Below are 19,779 nucleotides of genomic sequence, written 5' to 3' on the forward strand. Positions count from 1 at the left end.
AATGCCAGTGTGTTTTGTCTGAGTAGTCACATACAAATATCACATAGTCTGAGAATAGCAATTAAATTAAAGACTAGACCTGTATTCTAACTATAATATGTACTAACCAAACACATGATTTATCTAATGTTCATTATTTGTACAGGGACAAGTATGAACCACTGCTTCAGACATTAATAGTCTATTTTTTATTATGGACTATTAATGATAAAATGTAAACAGAACAGCACAATACACAAACCTCAATAAAAACATACAACAGTGAAAGACATTAAGAATAAGGCCTGCAAGTAATGATAATTGCTGTTATTGATTAATCTGATGTTTATTTTCTCAGTTAACCAACAGTCCCAAAATTGAAAAAACCCACAATATTTAATTTACTGTGATGAAAGAAAAAAACAGCAAATTCTCACATTTGAGAACCTGGACATGTGAAATGTTTTGTATTTTAGTTTGAAAAAATGACTTCAACGATCAGTTCGTCATCCACACAGTTGCCAGTTAATGTGGTGCACAACACAACACAACACAACACAACAATAAAATGACCATAAAACTCAATGATCCGCACCAGATCATTTATGACTGATTCCTGTTTGGAAATCTTCCCAGTCACAGATCAGTGTTCACGTCTGTGGGTGAGAAGATCCACACAGTGTTGCCCCAAACAGAAAAAGCCTCATTAGGGTTTTACAAAACACACCCTGTGGTACTGAGTCAGAAACCCTGACAGGTTGCTAAAATAATGTTGTGTACTGTACTGTACAACAACAAGGTGACGCATTGAGTTTGCTTAGATTAAAACAATATTAAAGTGGCAGCCTTGAATATTTTCATAAACAAGGTGGTTTGGTGGTCGAGCCTACGGCCCACTGACTACATCACATTATATAGAGCTCCTTGCATTTTAGGAATATGGTTGAGATGTCATGTGTAGTAACACGGGGGTATGATGTAAAGTTCAGTCAAATTAAGATCAGCTGAGATCAGTTGAATTTCAGTTCTCATTACCTTTCATTTTCATGGAAAAACGACCACAAAATGACCACCTGGTCCTTTCATAAACGCCCTGTGTCGTGTTCTCCAGCAGATGGAGCTATTGCATGAAGACCCACTCTGCTGTCTTGGTAAAGTCATCACACAGCTGCCAGATGACTCGTGTCCTCACTACAGCGGATATCCAGCTCTGGGGACCAAACAACAGCAGGACTGGAACGGGCCGACCTCTTCCTCGGAGCCCGCCAGTGTGTGAACAATGGATCCTCCCCGGCGCCGCAGGGAGCACGACCCCCCCGGGAGAAGCGCTCACCTGTCAGACACCGAAGCAGACAGGCCTGGAAGTGCGCAAACACCCGAGCCCCCAGGTACACATGGCACAGCTGCCAGCGGAACCCCCCCCGCGACTGACAGGCAGCCTCGGTAGTAAGTAACAAGTCTGTTGTATCTGTCTGACGCAATATTTAGACGTCAGCACAGCTCGTACTGGCTTTGAATGACACACAGCGTTGCCTCTGTAACGCGGCGCTCTGTGTATGAACCATGGAAGCATTATAAGACAGACAGAAGATTATAGGGTCTTATAACACACCATGGTGCGAACTGAACTCAGTGAGTCGCTGCTGCTTCCTTTCACTTTCGTTTCACGGGATTAGAGAGTGAAATGGTGCCTTCACTGTTTCCCGTAAATCCCACTTTTTTTGTGTCACCAAACGTTTTACCACAATTTTGCTCAGCTCTCTATCAGTAAACGGTTTGCCCTTCAAAGTATGCACTTACACTGATCACCTTTCTGTCATTATTATAAACATCAGCTACTTGAGCTATTTACTTTAGTCCTATCTCCCTTGAAGGCAGAATTCATATTGGGATTATTATTATTCATAATGGTCAATGTAAACAGCATTTTAGTGGAGGAGGTGGAGTTAATCCCAACAGCTTTATAACTGATAGATAGGTTAATTAATCCAGATGTACCACAATTCCCCCCAACTGCTGCTAACACCCTCCAAACTCCACCATTATAACTCTTCTGCCATACTCCTCTACACTGCACTGCCCTGTTTTGCACTATTACTATTACCAATCCTCATCCAAGTGCCTTTATTTATACATATTTATATATAAATATACACTCCCTCAACTTTTCTACATTCTCATCTGGTCACTTATCTTTTATATTATGCATATTGTCTTGGTTATTAATGTTATCTTTTGTTTATTTTGTTTTTATTTTACTTTTAATGCTGTTGGTTTCTGTGTATAATGAAATGTTTGATGTCTCTTATCCTTTCATATGAGTTATAGGGAAGTAAAGAGTAAAGTAAAAGTAAAACTAGAAGTACTGTCTACCATATGCTCTTATTTAAAATGCAAAAATCCCAAAGACATAAATGGTACTGTGCTTATTATAATGTCATGACTGCAACATGACTGCTGTGTCGATGGCACTTCTCTTACTGTGCCAAGAAATGTGACACCACATACTTATTAATTTAAAAATAATAAGCAACAAATAGGCCAGTATAGATATTATTGGAAACTGTTCTGAACTGCTGGGAAAGTGGTACCTGTATTTTTGTACTACTACTCATCTACTTTTACAATACTTTATTACTTATTTAGTTGCATTAAAATCACTTTTACTTATTAATTCATTCATCTAATGTCTTCAGCCCAAAACAAACTTCATTCAAAGATACAGAACTTTATTCTAAATTGTAGATAAGAACATCATCTAGCTCAAATGTTGCATAGGAACAAGCAAATTTTTTCGAGCTTTAAATTTACATAAGGTGGTTAACAAACTTCTCAGTGCAGCAGAGTTTCATTTTGCCTGAACATGAGTTAGAACTGAGGCTGCACAATAAGGTAAACAATAATTGAAACTGCAAAATGGCCAGGTGCAATATCCAAATCACAGGAACTGCAAAAAGCAATTTTTTTGATTAAGGTAAAGTGTGTCATATTGTTGTGCATTGTTAGCACCATAAGTGTTGTGGTGCTACTGAGATGTCCCAGCCTACAAATCATAATCTCCAGACATAAGGGAACACGCTTGTTTGGTACAAGAGCCAACAAAAATCACATCATCATGTTTTAAAATGAAATGTAAAAACGATCACAGCTGAAATCGCGACTCATCACAATATCAATATCAATCACAAATAGTGGCCATATGTTTTTTTTTTCACATCATTCAGCCCTAGTCAGAACTTTTCCTACATACACTATAAAATGCCAACAAATATCTGATTAAAGAACAGGTCTCTAAACCAAACTTTCTTTTTCAACCTTTGACATTATTCACAGTATCCACAGTGAATTACTAATAAGCTCTGTGTGTCTCTGGTCTTGTCTCAGCTCAGGTGGATTCACCGTGATCCCACCAAACGAATCACAGCGAAGCAAGATTAAAATGAGTAGGCCGACGCTGCTGCTTTCAACTGTCCTACCTATATTATCATGATCCTCATACAAGTTTGAAATGTCTTTCCAAAGTAATGAAGGTTTGTTGTTGTTTTTTAGTGGCTCAGAAAGAAGAGGAGGAGCTTCAGAGATGGAGGGAGACACACAGAGTCTCTTCAGTGCACCTGAATCCAGAGAGGCTGGGTGAAGCCACACACAGAACATTCCCATCACAGTCACCTCTGAGCCACAAGTGCACCCAATGATATTATACTTACTGATGTGGTGTAATGTGTTTGTTTAAGGTGGCAGTGTAACATTAGCTGAGGCCAGACAGAAGCAGTTGGCAGACTTGCGTTGCTCCAAGCTGCAGAAGAAGGTACTTTACTCCCACATTTACCACAGCAGCTTCATGCTCATTCACGCAAATCACAGGCGGCTTTACATACATTTGAATATTTCAAATTAAGTATTTGCATATACTATTTCCCATCGGTCTTTTGTGCTAATCAGAATATATTAAAAAGCACCTTTGAGACCCACTTTGCACTTTTCCTTAACATTATTTGATGTGAACTGTTGTTTCAAGCTGAGACAGGAGGAGCTGGACAGGAGGAGGAGACAAGAGGAGGAGGCCAAGCTACAGAGGATGAAGGCCGAACAGAGGCAGAAGGTGAGACTGAGACTAAAACAACAAGAATATGTACTTTGGCCTTTTAGCGAAAACATTTTTATATGTGTTTAGTTAGGACTAAAACTGGCCTTAAATCACTCATCACCACTTCTATTTCTATTTTAATTATATTTGAATGCAAAGCATTTAAATCGAAGAAAAATCAACCATTAAACTCACTTTTATAGGAGTGTGTGGTTATTTTACAATGAAGTGATAATTGACTGGTTTGGCGCCTCTTCTAATCTGTTTCTATTTCAGTCAGTGTAGTGATTTCCTGTATATCCCAGAGTTCTTTCTGACAAACCCCAGAGTCCCATGTCAGGAATGTACTGCACTCAGCCCTGGGTGGAGAGTGTAGGTGGAAAGAGCAATAGTAGTTGCAGTAGTAAGAGCAAGAGAGTGAGGGTTTTCCAGTAAAGAGTTGCAACACTTACTCAGAATATAACGTGTCTTGTGGCTGCAGTGTATTATGGTATCTGAGTTCAGCAGAAAATGTCAAATCTCTGACTTGTTCGGTGATGGATCGACAACTTCTACTTGTTGAAAGTTGGGAAGTGCAAGAAACACTACATAAGTTGTTTTTTTTTTTAAAGAGCTGAGTCTGGACTGGGGTAGAACAGGGGTGTCGTCAGATCTCTTTATGAAGGCAACTGGACTTTCTTGATGTTCTTAAAACCGATTCATCTCTCATCCGAAAGGCTTCTTCAGTTCTAACAGACTAGTTCCAGGCACTTAACGTCTTGTGCTCTTTAACAACTTGAGGGTTGTTGAGGAGAGTTGTTGACCCACTCAGCCATAATGTGAGTCATTAGTGTAACATGGTGTAGATTAAGGCTGAATTATATGCACACACACAAAAAAAAAAAAATATATATATATATATATATATATATATGTATATATATATATATATATAAAATACTGCAATTGCATCACTTTTCTATTTTATTTTCACTGAAAAAAATATAAAAATGATGATTTGATTTCTGTTGGGTCTTACACCAAATAAACACATTCCCTTACATCTAGACTATGATTTGTATACCAGGATGTCTATGTAGCACCACAGTGCTTCATCTATAGTCTGTTGTGACACATTTGTCAAAAAATATTGCAGCTCCTGCTAATTTTTTTTTATTGCACTTGGCCATATTTCAATTTAATATAATATTTCAATTAATTATTCAGCCCTGGTGTAGACGGGTGTACAGCTGTCTGCGGAGTGATCTTCACTGCTTGCAAGTGTCTGATAAGTGGTGTTGTAGACCACTTCCTCTTTTTAGTGAGGGTCGTTCCAGTTTGACGTAGATGGGCTTCAAGCATGGCCAGTTGTCTTTGTAAAGCTCTAAGTGGTAGAACAGTGGTGCAGTTGGCTTGTCAAAGTGGTGAGAGAAATTACTGGAGCGAGTCAGGTCCAGCTCTGTTGTCACTTTATAATGTAAACATCCAATACAACAGCCCTGCTTTAACCTCAGTGTAGTAATGCAGTCCAGTACAACACCATCACTAACCATGACCTCAGTGCTAAAACATATATTTTAATCAACACTTCAATGACAGTACACACAAAAACCAAACAGGCATCATAAAAGTCAACTTTATTGCAGGTCAGATGTATTGGATTGCATTAGACTGCACAGGTGTACCTAATAAAGTGGACACTGCAACATAGAAAATACATAAAACACACACACATATACATATATATATATATATATATATATATATATATATATATATATATATATATATACACACATATACAGTGGGTACGGAAAGTATTCAGACCCCTTTAAATTTTTCACTCTCTGTTTCATTGCAGCCATTTGCTAAAATCAAAAAAGTTCATTTTATTTCTCATTAATGTACACTCAGCACCCCATCTTGACAGAAAAAAACAGAAATGTAGAAATTTTTGCAAATTTATTAAAAAAGAAAAACTGAAATATCACATGGTCATAAGTATTCAGACCCTTTGCTCAGTATTGAGTAGAAGCACCCTTTTGAGCTAGTACAGCCATGAGTCTTCTTGGGAATGATGCAACAAGTTTTTCACACCTGGATTTGGGGATCCTCTGCCATTCTTCCTTGCAGATCCTCTCCAGTTCTGTCAGGTTGGATGGTGAATGTTGGTGGACAGCCATTTTCAGGTCTCTCCAGAGATGCTCAATTGGGTTTAGGTCAGGGCTCTGGCTGGGCCAGTCAAGAATGGTCACAGAGTTGTTCCGAAGCCACTCCTTTGTTATTTTAGCTGTGTGCTTAGGGTCATTGTCTTGTTGGAAGGTGAACCTTCGGCCCAGTCTGAGGTCCTGAGCACTCTGGAAGAGGTTTTCTTCCAGGATATCTCTGTACTTGGCCGCATTCATCTTTCCTTCAATTGCAACCAGTCGTCCTGTCCCTGCAGCTGAAAAACACCCCTATAGCATGATGCTGCCACCACCATGTTTCACTGTTGGGATTGTATTGGGCAGGTGATGAGCAGTGCCTGGTTTTCTCCACACATACTGCTTAGAATTAATGCCAAAAAGTTCAATCTTCGTCTCATCAGACCAGAGAATCCTATTTCTCAAAGTCTGGGAGTCCTTCATGTGTTTTTTGGCAAACTCTATGCGGGCTTTCATATGTCTTGCACTGAGGAGAGGCTTCCGTCGGGCCACTCTGCCATAAAGCCCTGACTGGTGGAGGGCTGCAGTGATAGTTGACTTTGTCATCTGCCCACTGCATCTCTGGAGCTCAGCCACAGTGATCTTTGGGTTCTTCTTTACCTCTCTCACCAAGGCTCTTCTCCCACGATTGCTCAGTTTGGCTGGACGGGCAGGTCTAGGAAGAGTTCTGGTCGTCCCAAACTTCTTCCATTTAAGGATTATGGAGGCCACTGTGCTCTTAGGAACCTTGAGTGCTGCAGAAATTCTTTTGTAACCTTGGCCAGATCTGTGCCTTGCCACAATTCTGTCTCTGAGCTCCTGGGGCAGTTCCTTCGACCTCATGCTTCTCATTTGCTCTGACATGCACTGTGAACTGTAAGGTCTTATAGACAGGTGTGTGCCTTTCCTAATCAAGTCCAATCAGTTTAATTAAACACAGCTGGACTCCAATGAAGGAGTAGAACCATCTCAAGGAGGATCAGAAGAAATGGACAGCATGTGAGTTAAATATGAGTGTCACAGCAAAGGGTCTGAATACTTATGACCATGTGATATTTCAGTTTTTCTTTTTTAATAAATTTGCAAAAATTTTCTGTTTTTTTCTGTCAAGATGGGGTGCTGAGTGTACATTAATGAGAAATAAAATGAACTTTTTTGATTTTAGCAAATGGCTGCAATGAAACAAAGAGTGAAAAATTTAAAGGGGTCTGAATACTTTCTGTACCCACTGTACATATATATATATGTATATATATATATATATATATATATGTATATATATATATACATATACATATACATATATATATATATATGTGTGTGTGTTTTATGTGCATGGCAATGACTTCCCTCAGTGATGAACAGTACCGTGTTCTGCCTCTAGATGTCAGTAGAGACAAGCATCCACCTGAGCTGTGGCAGGCTGTGATGGCCCTGAGCACAGTCCTCCCTCACACACCCAACATTAAAGCAATGACAACTACCTGATTAATGGTCTCGTGGCTTTCCAGCCGCCAAAGACAGCTCCTCACTGTGATCTCAGACATGTTCTACTCCACGTCTGGCCCTCGGCTCGAATAGTGCTTAATGGACTGCTACAGTTGATGTGGAGAGGTGATTAAGGCTGAAGTGCTATTCCACAGGCCTTTTCCTGTTGCGCCATGACCTTTGCAAAGCCATAGGAATGTCCTGGTAATCCAGCAAATAAACAGATGCATGTGAAACAGCTTCTTCCATGTCTATAGACATGATCTAACCAGAGGCTGGCAAAGACAGCCACCCGTCCTGATCCATTAAGGTCTGGGGAGTTGGCCACAGGGGCAGTGAAATACCAGGTGGAGAATTATTATGTGTTCAAACCACAAAGACTGAGGATACTTTAGTTCACCCCTGTTCCCAGACTCAGCCCCCGTCTTTATCTTGTAGGGTGGAGATGTCCTGTCCAGCATATACATAAATACTGTAGCAGCCCAGGTGGTCGGGCTGCAAACATCAGACGTCCTGGAATGATAACAATATAATCTCAGAATGAACATGAAAGATGTTTGAATTGACCCGGAAAATTCATTGAAGCTACAGGGGAATGGAAAAAGGGATTTGGTGATAAATAAAGGTGTCATCTTACAAATTGTCCCATCCATTCCTGGTTCTTTCCTCACTTGTTCCTCAGTAACTACTCACATTCTTGTGTTAATTGTTACCAGAAATGTTTTCACATGTTGTAAAATACTTTTTTTTTTTTAAATGTGACTTGGAATTGAAATCTTGGAATCATGTATTGTTTGTTGGATGTTAAAAATAACTTACCTCACTTAACTTAAAAATAACATACTATCATAAACTTTGGCTCACACCATTATGAGTTAAGTTTTCAGTTGCATCCAACAAGTATAAGCAGGTGCATGTAGTATATGTCAGCATGCATCAAATTATTATTGCAATTACTGCAGCCCATATACTATACTTAATGTCTATATGTTGAACGTGTGACCGGTAACTCAGGTCTCAAGTGCTCACTGCAATATCATTAGTGATCGCTGAGATATCACTCATGCATGTTGGAAAAAGCAGGATTGTGTGGTGGCTGCATGCCATACATCCAGTTGTGCGCTGTGGTGTGACTGCTGACTGTAATGCATTGCAGACTGAGCGCCTGGAGGAGAAAAAACGACGGGAGGAGCAGAGGAGGAGGGAGCAGTTCAGGCAGGATCACCTCAGGTCAGCCCTGGATCAGGTTCACTTGGGTCTCATCACTGTCACCGTGCGGTATTGTGTGGGTTTTTGTGTGCCGTGTTGTGTTGTGTTCTTTCTTGCTCTGCAATGGATCTCAGTTATAGATGTAGCATCAGATGACACAATCTCTAGACCTTTACAGAGGAGGCTCCCACTATCTGATCCACTGCTGACCTGTAATTATCACTGGAGTTTTATCAAGATATATATTTCTTTATAAATAGTTATAAATATCAGGGGAAACATGAAGACAGGTGACATGAGGTTCACCTCTAGTTTACCTATTCAGACTTGTAAGCAGCTGAAGTGCCTGTTTTCTGTCAGTGTAAAAAAGGATTTGTTGGGAAGAGCAGGATGTGTACTTCAATGAAGTTGACTGAGTTGTCAGAGACTGAATATACAACATTAAGAGAGATTAAGAATCGACCGTGCTAGCAGCTCTCTGAGGCTGTATTTGGTACTTTGGTAGCTAAATGCCAATGTCAGCATGGTCACAACGACAATGCTAACACGCTTAACATGTTAATCAGGTAACAAGTTTAACCATGTTCACCATCTTAGTTTAGAATGTTAGTATGCTACCATTTACTAATAAGATATTTGTCATATGTTTTTCACATATCTAGTCATTAAGTGTTGGGCAAATTGAACTTTTGATCTGCTGAGCTGGATGAAAGTCAAGTCAGGGATCAGCAAAGTTATCACAATACATCCTGAGGGGAACATGTACATCTGCATGAAGTTTCATAGAAATCCTACCAATAGTTGTTGAGATGTTCCAGTCCAGATCAAAGTTGTGAAACGACCCCCATACAAGCAATGGTCAAAATTAATACAACAGAGGCCAAGATCACGTAGAAAACTCAGGGGCTGAAAAATAAAGCCAACATAAAGTGCCGGAAACTGCAGCTCCTCTAATGGCCACTTGAGGCTGGTTTCAAATGTACGACGACTTCATATATACATAATAATTGAGGGCATGTCAATTTGAGTGACAGGTGGGTGAGCATATGCTTGCCACAGACTGGCATTCACCAAAGTATTGGCTCCACTCATGCCCCATCTCTTTGCCTATTTTTGGATTAGCTGGGAGGTAGGCAGGGTCAGTTACTGCCAAGATGGCAACAGCAAAGCAGCTCACTCTGAGCTTCAAAACCACTCTTCAGAAACCTATAGGTGACATCACAGAGGCTACGTCCATCTTTATTTACAGTCTCTGGCCAAGATACAGTATATCCTGATGTTTCTTGCCTATTCTGGGTTAAGCTCCCAAACCCCAGATACTACATTTCCCATGGTACAATTTGACAGGGTGTTTAGTTCTCCACATCCCCTGCCTTTAACACAGACTTTCTTCAAACAGAGCCATGGAGGACATTCAGCAACTGTTTCCTCGTGCTGACTTTAATGTATGAAATCAGTGGAATACCCCTTTAAAGGGGCCCAGTGTTTTGGATACTGCACTGGACACTTATTATATAGTAAGGGTCTGCTGTCTGAATATTATGCATGGCTGACTCTGAGGGAGATGTAGCACGTCTGGCTCCCTGTCAAGATAAACACAAGACGGAGACAGCAGACCAATTTTTGAACCTGAAGAAACAATGAAGATATTTAGACATGGGACAATGGGGATGGAATGGGACAGCACAGCAGATCAGATGCTTGTGAACAGGGGGAGCGGTGTCAGAGCGGGACACACAAACTTGGTCAACCTTGTGGGACTGTCAGCATCCCAGGCCTATGGAGTGTCTGTGGAGGAAACAAAGACTTCCTCATTATTTCTGTGTGTGTCTCATGTTTTTTTTAATGTGTAACTGTATTTTCTGCAGGGCCAATCAGACTTTTCTGCAGAGGTTTGAGAGGACAGCCCCAGGTCCGCTGGCATCCAGCAGTGCCACACACACGTCATCCAGGGTGAGCCACCAACCACAGAATGTGTGTGTGTGTGTGTGTGTGTGTGTGCATTTGTATGTGCTTTCACATGTTTTGTTTGTACACACCATACTCTGTGCATCAGTGTGTGCATGCAGACTCAGTGTGCACACATACGGCCGCAGCGTTCAGTGTTGAGTCTCACGTCTTTGGCTGTGGGGTCGGAGACTGAAGCTCTGTGGTAATTCACACCGATACATCTGCCTTTGTGAGCTGTTTTCTGAGTAAATACTCTTGGGTGCAGAGTTTTCATCATCCAGGGCCGTGTGGGTATTAAGCAGTATCCCCGCTCTGCCGGGTGGGGTGAGGAGCCCCGATCCCCCTGCAATTATCTCCTGGTCAGAGCCGGGGCACACAGCAGTACAGCGAGCTCACAGTTGAGCAAAAGGAAGCGTAAATACACAGAGGAATAGGCCACTGCCTTCTCCTCGGTCTTGCCTCTTAATGTTGTCTGTCTGTCTGCCCCTTTCACTCTCCTTTGTTTTCTCTGCGTCCTTTTCTCTTTTCTCAGCCTCTCTTCCTCTCTGTCTGTTTGCCTTTCCTGGGAGGGATTGAGTGGAAGGCTAGCAGAGTTCAAGGGACTTCCCAGAGTTCACACTGAGACACGGCATGACATGACTGCAAGGAGTATGCAGAGTGGAATAACCTGTACTAGTAAAAGTACCTGGAGGAAACCCAAGCTCCTCATCAACCAGTCCCATGCTGTTGTCAGTCGAAGGGGGGGCACCCACTTGCCCTCGTTGTAAATAACTTTCCTCTTAATCATCATTCTGTTTTGGGTAATTAATCTTGAAATCAATACGTCTTAAATGTGAAGAGATCACAGCTATTCTTAGTGCAGAAAACATACATTTATTACGGAGCGCTGACAGCTTCTGTCGGAAAGTCAGACACAGTGTTAACAGTGTCTGTGCTCCTCCACCCACCCTGTCAGTGATGTTACACCAGAGGAGGAGAGAGTGAGCAGGAAGCGGCCTGAGGACACACTGTATCCTTCGCTGTATTCTGCTGTGAGTGTGTTACTGCATGTGGTGACTGACAGCACTGGTAAATCTGCACACACAGCTCCCTCGGTGGACAGAGGAAATGTTTTCTTTTGGGGCTTTTCTCATTGTCGTGCATTTCTTGTTCTTCTCTCCCGCTCTCCCTTTTTCTCACATAGACCTGGTGCAAATCTCTCACCAGGCAAGACGGTGGTGATGGAGAGAGAGAGAGAGAGCGAGCGAGAGAGAGGGTTTGACCTAGGGTCAAACTGTGGTGCATGGAGAAAGAGAAAGCAGTCAGTTACAGTAATAAAGAGGTCTCTGTTGGATGGTGGGACACACACAGTGACATGCAGACAGGATAAATGGATGATAGGTTTCACTTAATGATACCAGGGTTACAGACAGCAACAAAGACTCACCTCTTCCTGCTTTCCCGCCTTCTCATTTCACTTTGTCTCGCCTCCCCTCGTCTCCTCACCTCTTACATCTTGTCCTCTGTTGCCTCTTGTCTCCTGTTTTGGCCTCTCTTCTCCTTTCCTTTCCTACATTCTTTCCCTCATAACTCCCTTCCTCTCATCCATTCCTTTTCCTTTCCTTCCCTTTGCTTACCTGTCCCATCTTGTTTCGTCCTGCCTCATTTATTTCCTCTCCTCTCCTCACCTCTTACATCTTGTCCTTGTCACATCATCTCCCCTTATTTTGTCATCTTCTCCTCTCCTGTATTCTTTTCCTTTTTTCTTTCCTCTCCGTTCTCTTCCTTTCCTTGCCTATTCTTTCCTTCACCTCTCCCTTACTCTCATCTCCTTTCCTTTTTCTGATTCCCTTCTTTCTTGTTTCATCTTGCCTCACTTATTTCCTTTCTTTTACTCTCATTTCCTCTCCTCTCATCTCCTCACCACTTACATCTTGTCCTCTGTCACCTCCTTTCCTCTCCTTTTGTTTCCTTTCCTTGCCTGCATTCTTTCCCTCTCCTCTCCTCTCCTCTCCTCTCCTCTCTTCTCCTCTCCTCTCCCAAGCTGCAGCTCTCTCAGATAGACGTCATAGATTAGGAGATAAAAGCTTGTGGCTGCGAAGCAGCAAAAGTCAGACTTCTTGATGTGGTTCTGACTGGGACCCTGGGATCTGTTGTTCTTTCAGCAATGGCTCCATAAGACAGATTGATCTCTCCTTCATATCCTCTATTTGTGGGCGTGTGTGTGTGTGTGGTGTGTTTACATGTGTGTGTGTGTGTGTGTGTGTGTGTGTGTGTGTGTGTGTGTGTGTGTGTGTGTGTGTGTGTGTGTGTGTGTGTGTGCGCGCGAGTGGGAGATTTTATGCTGAGCTTTGATGGGAGTGCAAAGCAGTGCAGATGGGCTGTGTTCCTTCTTCCTCTGGTGCCATACTAAATATCCCTGACCCATTAGCTGTCCTGGGGCAGGAAAACAGATTGAGGATGGAGGGTAATGGAGGGTGAAGGTGTATGCAAGTATGGTTTTTTTTCAGAAAGGAGAAGAGTTATTTTCACTGAGTGATATTTGAGTTTTCTCAGCTACAGCCTGATCAACAAAGTTGTAAAAATCTTTGAAAAGTTACAGAAGACAGAAAACAAACTCACGGAACTTCTACCTCCTTTGTTTCCTCCTGTCACTCATCTCTGTATGTTGTCATGTTGTCATGCTGCTGGTATGACCTTAAGACTCCTTAAACAGGTTCTGTTTGTTATTTTGCTATGTTCATACTTATTGAATGTGTTTTATTTTGAATGTCTATCAATATTTGCTGCTGCAATGTTTTCATTTCTACATTTGGATCATTAGAGACTGATCATATTGTATTTGTATTGTATTTGTATTAATCTCCAAATACCCTAAATCCAGTGGTGGAGTTTTATATAAACTTAACCAGAGTTATCTTTATGTTCAGTTTTACTCATGATAACACATTTAGTGTCTCCTGACAAACACGTTGAATTCATTGCCTTCCTCAGCATTTTCAAGTATTTTAAATCCTGCATTGTTTTCATTTGTAAGTACTGGCTTGCACTCTTCTTCTTCCCTACCTCTGCTGGTGCATTGCTGTATGTATTTTTTTTGTTGTTTTTTTGGTGCATCACTGCCACCTGTGGATAAGTGGAATAGAGTAAAACCATTAACAGGAATGTAGATTGCGTCACCCGCTTGCATGTGCAGCCTCATGCGCGTGCATGACACAAACAAAATGCAGACTGGCTCATTAAAAAATGATTTATAGTTACTAGAGGTCACAAACTCCTTTAAGGTTAGAGGCAGAGATGTACAGGAAGTAGGTATGAATGAGGAAAAAGTCTGATAAGAGAGAGCAGCACTTGCATTCACACTTATTATCACCTCTGTGTTAATAAGTGTGAATGCTGTGTGTGTACAACCATGCTTGCAGATCTGTGAGGCTGTATGTAGAGTACTGCTTTGGGCTAAATGCTAATGTCAACATGCTAATATGCCCACAATGGCAATGCTAGCATGATGATGTTTAGCAGGTATGACACTCACCATGTTCACCATCTCAGTTTATCCAATTAGCATGGTAAAATGCTAATGAAACACAAACCAGAGTCGAGGTTGATGGGTTGTCATGACTTTTTCAGGTATTTGTTCATAAACCAAAGTAGTGGAAAAGTTATAATTTTGATCTGATGAAAGCAGTGAACCTAATGACCAACTGAAGGTCACACCGCTAGCATGGCTATAAACACCATGCTGTTTAATTGTGTTGTGTTTTCAGCCACTGAAGAGGAACACAACTCATGTGTGACGTCCTTTTCACCCTGGTGCATATCAGGCTTGGTAATGCTAACGCAACCAGCAGCGGCTCTGTGCGCAGACAGGGTGTACGGTTAACCAGTGTTCTGCTTTTGACACTTGGCGTGACAGCTGCTACCACACTCAGGAGGGTGGACATGTGTAACAAAAGCAGTCTTGCAGAAGCAGATGCACACAGGCAGGTTTTACATGCAAGATGTGTTTTGTCTGAAAAACATCCGATACAAACAAGAACAAGAACCATCACGATGATCATGTGCAAAAAATAATATATCAATACACGCATACAGCTGAACTCATTTGTTGGGAACTAAATAATCAGTGCAAGTCAAAGAGCACAGAAGCTACTACCGCATCTACTATACTGTAACCTAGACTTTCCATTGAAAACTACAGCTCTAATTGCCTCTTTATCAAGAGTGCAGTGCGTTAGTTTTTACTATAGCCCCTGATAACAACCTTTACAGTTAATACTGATAAGAAATCTCTTTCTCAGTTCCCAAGGGCATTTACAATGTGAGCTAACGTTTCCTTTGTGCACTGTGTGACCAGACTTTGGTTTGATTAATCTTTTGTTTTTGTCAGACTGAAGCTGTGGAGATTAAACAGGAGAAAAGCTTGAGAGAAGTTGAGCTGGATCACAGGAGGTACGAACATTTATATTGTTGTTTTTTTTAACTTTTAAAATTCTTTTTTTTATTGTGTTACTTCATGATCCATTTAACCAATGTGATGGCTTATTGGTCTTTTCCATCCAAGCCTTATTTAAGAAAAATTAATGAATTTGAGTTAAAATAGATAATAAAATGAAGTGAACCAACCATGGGTATCCAAAAAAACAAACAAAACAAAACAAACAAACAAAAAAACAATCCAATCTACAGCAGATTTATTTTTTATATTAGATTGCAAATTTATGAAAATATGGGGAAGATGGATACTTCCCACCTGTACACCAATCATTTAATGCCATTTTTGAATTGTTTTCTTTTTCTCAAACCCCAGTGTCATACAGGGCCTCCCCAACCTTTTGGTTTTAGTTACATTGAACAATTTAATCAGGTTCTGTCTCCAACTTGGCAACATAAAAGCACATGTGTTCTTGTACAATCTTCAGTTACATCAGTGGACAAATGACACTGAAGCCTTCTATGGAAAAGTTGAATTATAAGAGCTAAATAAAAGCTACACAAGCACAATTGTTCTCAATAAGATTAATGAGTTCGAGAACATTAAGTGTCTGTGAGCAGTTTACTGACCTCACTATATTTTAGTGGGTATAGAAGTTTAAAAAACTGTCAAACACATCCCACTGCCATTCGGAGCCTTGCCAGCATGTTAAGTTATATAGTACAACAGTAGATAGTTTTATGTGAACCATTTTTTTGATTCATTATATTTTGACAGGGTGAACTCAGCATTCCTGGACAAACTCAAGGGTCAATGCAGAGGCAGCGAGAACAAGCCGAAGCAGGAAGAAGGCGTTCAGGAGGCAGAGAGCCTCCGTTTGGCCTCCGAAGATTTAAGACACCAGCCGTCCACCACAACGGGACAACAGCTCCCCTTCGATCACCTGAAACCAGATCCAGAGCAGAGCTGCTCCGGCTGGACAGAGGAAGCTGGTGAGATGAGAATGCATACATGAATATTGCTCCGTCTACTCTTTCTCACGCCTTTTTTTAGTCTGGCTCAACGCTGGTTAACCGAACCTAAATCAGACATGTCACGAGAGTTGCCCACCTCATCCTTTCTCAGAGGACTGTGATTGTCTGTTTAGTCTGAGTTAAATCAAAGGCTTTACGTGCTTTAAAAATGTAGGCAGGAAGTTATGCGTGGTACGTAGTGATACTGTAGCTCCTGGCATTCAAATCCTGCTGATACTTGTAGTTTGTGGGAAATGCGTGTGTGAATAAGAAAGTATTTTGCCTTCTTTCTGTGCACAAACCTTTAACTACTATAAAGCGCAAAAGCCTCACACAAACACACAGGTCAGAGAGGAAAATTCTCTGGGAGCGATGAACCCAGGCTAGACTGACAGACTCTCGGCCTGCAGCCAAACACACACACCAAGAGAAACAGTCACACCCTTTTATAATTGGCCTGTACTGACATTGTGAGTTTGATACCTGACTAGCTGCCACACACCTACAAATACCTGTCATTCACAACACAGGAAAGAAAACAGAAACAGAGAACATCACTTTCATTACCTACTGAGCTGAGGCAATTCCTGCCACTGTGTGTGTGTGTGTGCACACTACATGTAATGAAAATCATTGTTTGTCTTTGTCATTGTTCGGTGTCTTTAAGTGTTAAACTGCAGTGTGTACACAAGCTGTTTAGATTATGAAATGTGACAGGATTTACCTGATTAGGCACTTTATCTCCAAGATGGTAAAGCCCTTTAGGACTGCAGCTAACAATTATTTTCATTATCAAATTATCGGTCCTTTATTTTCTTGATTGATCAATTAATTGTTGATCAGAAAATAGTGTAAAATATCTATTATGATTTTGCAGCGCTAAAGTCACATATTCTAATGTCTCATTTTATCAGAACAAGAGTCAAAAACACAAACAAAAGTCAGTTGACAGTTTTTAGTGCTCCAGCAATCCCTCAAACCACAGTGATATACAGATTTTACATGTGGAAGAAAAGAGCACTGGTATTGGATCCATACTGAGGGACAAGAGTTGAGGTATCAGAATTGGTAGTGGAAGAGAAAAAGTCACATTCTTTTTTTATTCCCAGCCCAAAGCTCAGTTAATGAGCCATCCTCCGGCTCTTGTCCTGCTTCCCTGTAGCCTTTCATTCTTGACTAACTGCCCATCTGAACACCAGCCACAGCAGGCGATTTCACCAGTCCGAGGTTATAGCTAAAATACCCAAGAACATTTCAAACCTTCAGTCCTGGCACTGCCGTTGTGGGCACAGTTCTGCTTGTCAGAATCCCACAACATCCTCAAACCATGTTAGGCTGCAACCATCAGGCCTGGTCAGGTCTTCCTGTTCTGTCATTACCTGCCTGAGCCGGTTTCTTGTCTGGATGGGTCTCTGTCCCTCACTGTTGCTCAGGCCTGCATTTCAGCTTCCAGCTTGCCTGAAAGAAATGGCTGCAGACCTAACAACTCTTAGTGCATTTTTAACCAAACAGCTGAGGAAATAAGTCTTTGGCGGCTTGCCTCACAGTGAGTGCAAACTAAAATTGTACCAGCTCAAAAAAAGAAAAAAAAAAAACTTGAATTAGACTAGTTTCAGATTACATCACTGTTTATCCAGAATCATATAAAATATTAACTATGTTTGTGATCTATTTGTGAGAAATTCTCTAATCAGTTTGTGCTTGAGTGATTGTTTGTACCAAATTAGAAAAAAATCCTCTCAAGGTGTTATGGTGATATTGCGTTCACAAGGCCAAAACCAACCTTGTGAACGCAATATCACCATGATGTCCGTGATGTCAACGTGACCTTGACCTTTGACCACCAAAATCTAATCAGTTTGTCCTTGAGTCCAAGTGGACATTTGTCCAATTCTGGTGGATATGATATCTCAGTAACGCTTAATGGAACTTCTTCAAATTTGGACAGACAGACAACCTGAAAAAAACATGCCTCCAGCCCTGGCTGTCGCTGGCACAGACACATAATAATGTGTTGGTAAGACCTCAAGCTGTTGTGCATTAGAACAAGAAAAAGTGCCCTCTTCTGTCAGGACAATAAAAGCACGTTCTTTCAACAGGGGCCTTGTGGGAACAGTAGTGAAGACGTGGGGCTCTATTGGAATTATTTGTTTCCTGTGTGTTTTTCAGACCTGGAGCCTGACTACGACTGGGCTTTGATGAAACTCATGAACAGCTTTCCAGACTACGACAAAGTCTGCCTGGAGGAAATCCTCATCCAGTGTAACGGCGACTATGAGCAGGCCTACACACTACTCATCTGCATGCTCAGCTGAATTTTAGCTTTCTTTTAACTGGAGGACTGTCTTGTCTTAATCTTGTGTTGGGCCAAAGAAAACGCAGTGTTGATAAGGAATAGCTAGAAATGAGCTACATAGCTTGGTGGTGGATGAAAGCAACTGCATCAAATAAGTACCTACAGAGCAGTATGCACTTATTATAATGTGTTTTTGATTATGCTATTAATCATTGAGTGTTTGGTGTCTTGTATCTGTCTGCGTGCACCAGTGAGTCATGTTGGGGTTTTGCCCTGACGTAGAGTTGAATTGATGTTCGTTTTCGCCAGTTTAGTCGAAGGTCATCGCCATGACTCATAATCTTCAGATCATATTTGGAGCTCTTAATTCAATCAGTGTGTGCAGATGGAAGACGGCCCTACCCAAATGCATGCTGCTTTTTGTTTGTTTTAAAATCAAAGTCATATGTGATGTATCTATAGCAGGATTCTCCAGCACATCAAAAGATGCAAATCCAAATAGGATTTTCTGCAGAAAGGCCTTTTATGATTGGTTTCAGTTCATTGTCATAGCAGCTTTATAGGACTTAAATAAAACACCTTTCTGTCGATGCCAACTGTTTTAAGTGCGTGTGTTGTAGCCTTAGAGACTGGGTGAGGTTTCCAGGTGGGCAGGGGGCACAGAGCTGCTGGAAGTGGCAGCACTGTAACGTTGCTGAGCTGGACAGCAGAGATGGTTATCACTCGACCGAGGCAACAAAGAACAAAGGGTGGTGCTCTTGACATGGGGGACTAAAAAAATCCCCTTCTTCTACTGAAGTAAAGCAAGGAGCATTTTACTGCTGATGTCATCCAGCAGATGTCTTCACCCTGGAGATCAACAAGAAACTCAATGTCACCCTGGCAGCTCTGCTCTCATCAAGACCATATCATGTAACTAACAGAGGCAGAAAGGGCTCCGTAACTTCCTGAAAAGATCTGTGTCGTTGGTACTGACTACAAGGAGAATTTTCATTTCTTTGAATAAACCAAACTGGAAACCTTATTCTTCATATTACGGTAAATTGTTTTTTGTCTGTAGATGAATGTCCCATTATTTCATATTAAGCTTCCCTGCTCTGCTCTGACCAAAAGACTCTCTACTCATGCACTAGTAAATAACAGTAAATCATATGAATTAAACATGTATGTGTTTCACTGTC

At 41.3% G+C, this 19,779-nt stretch overlaps 1 protein-coding gene across 1 annotated transcript; it reads left to right on the forward strand.

Moving 5' to 3' along the window:
• Nucleotides 1-1,119: 1,119 nt before the first annotated feature.
• Nucleotides 1,120-19,779, forward strand: epsti1 (epithelial stromal interaction 1). Its single transcript, XM_071483963.1, has 10 exons — nt 1,120-1,425; nt 3,364-3,422; nt 3,529-3,612; nt 3,714-3,787; nt 3,998-4,081; nt 8,873-8,946; nt 10,794-10,878; nt 15,245-15,306; nt 16,067-16,281; nt 18,472-19,779. The coding sequence occupies exons 1-10, from the start codon at nt 1,259-1,261 to the stop codon at nt 18,615-18,617; spliced, it is 1,050 nt and encodes a 349-aa protein (XP_071340064.1). The 5' UTR covers nt 1,120-1,258; the 3' UTR covers nt 18,618-19,779.

Source organism: Trachinotus anak, unplaced genomic scaffold (genome assembly GCF_046630095.1).
Source record: "Trachinotus anak isolate AG129_WGS33_773 ecotype Australia unplaced genomic scaffold, CSIRO_AGI_Tana_v1 ptg000001l, whole genome shotgun sequence".
Classification (NCBI taxonomy): Eukaryota; Metazoa; Chordata; class Actinopteri; order Carangiformes; family Carangidae; genus Trachinotus; species Trachinotus anak.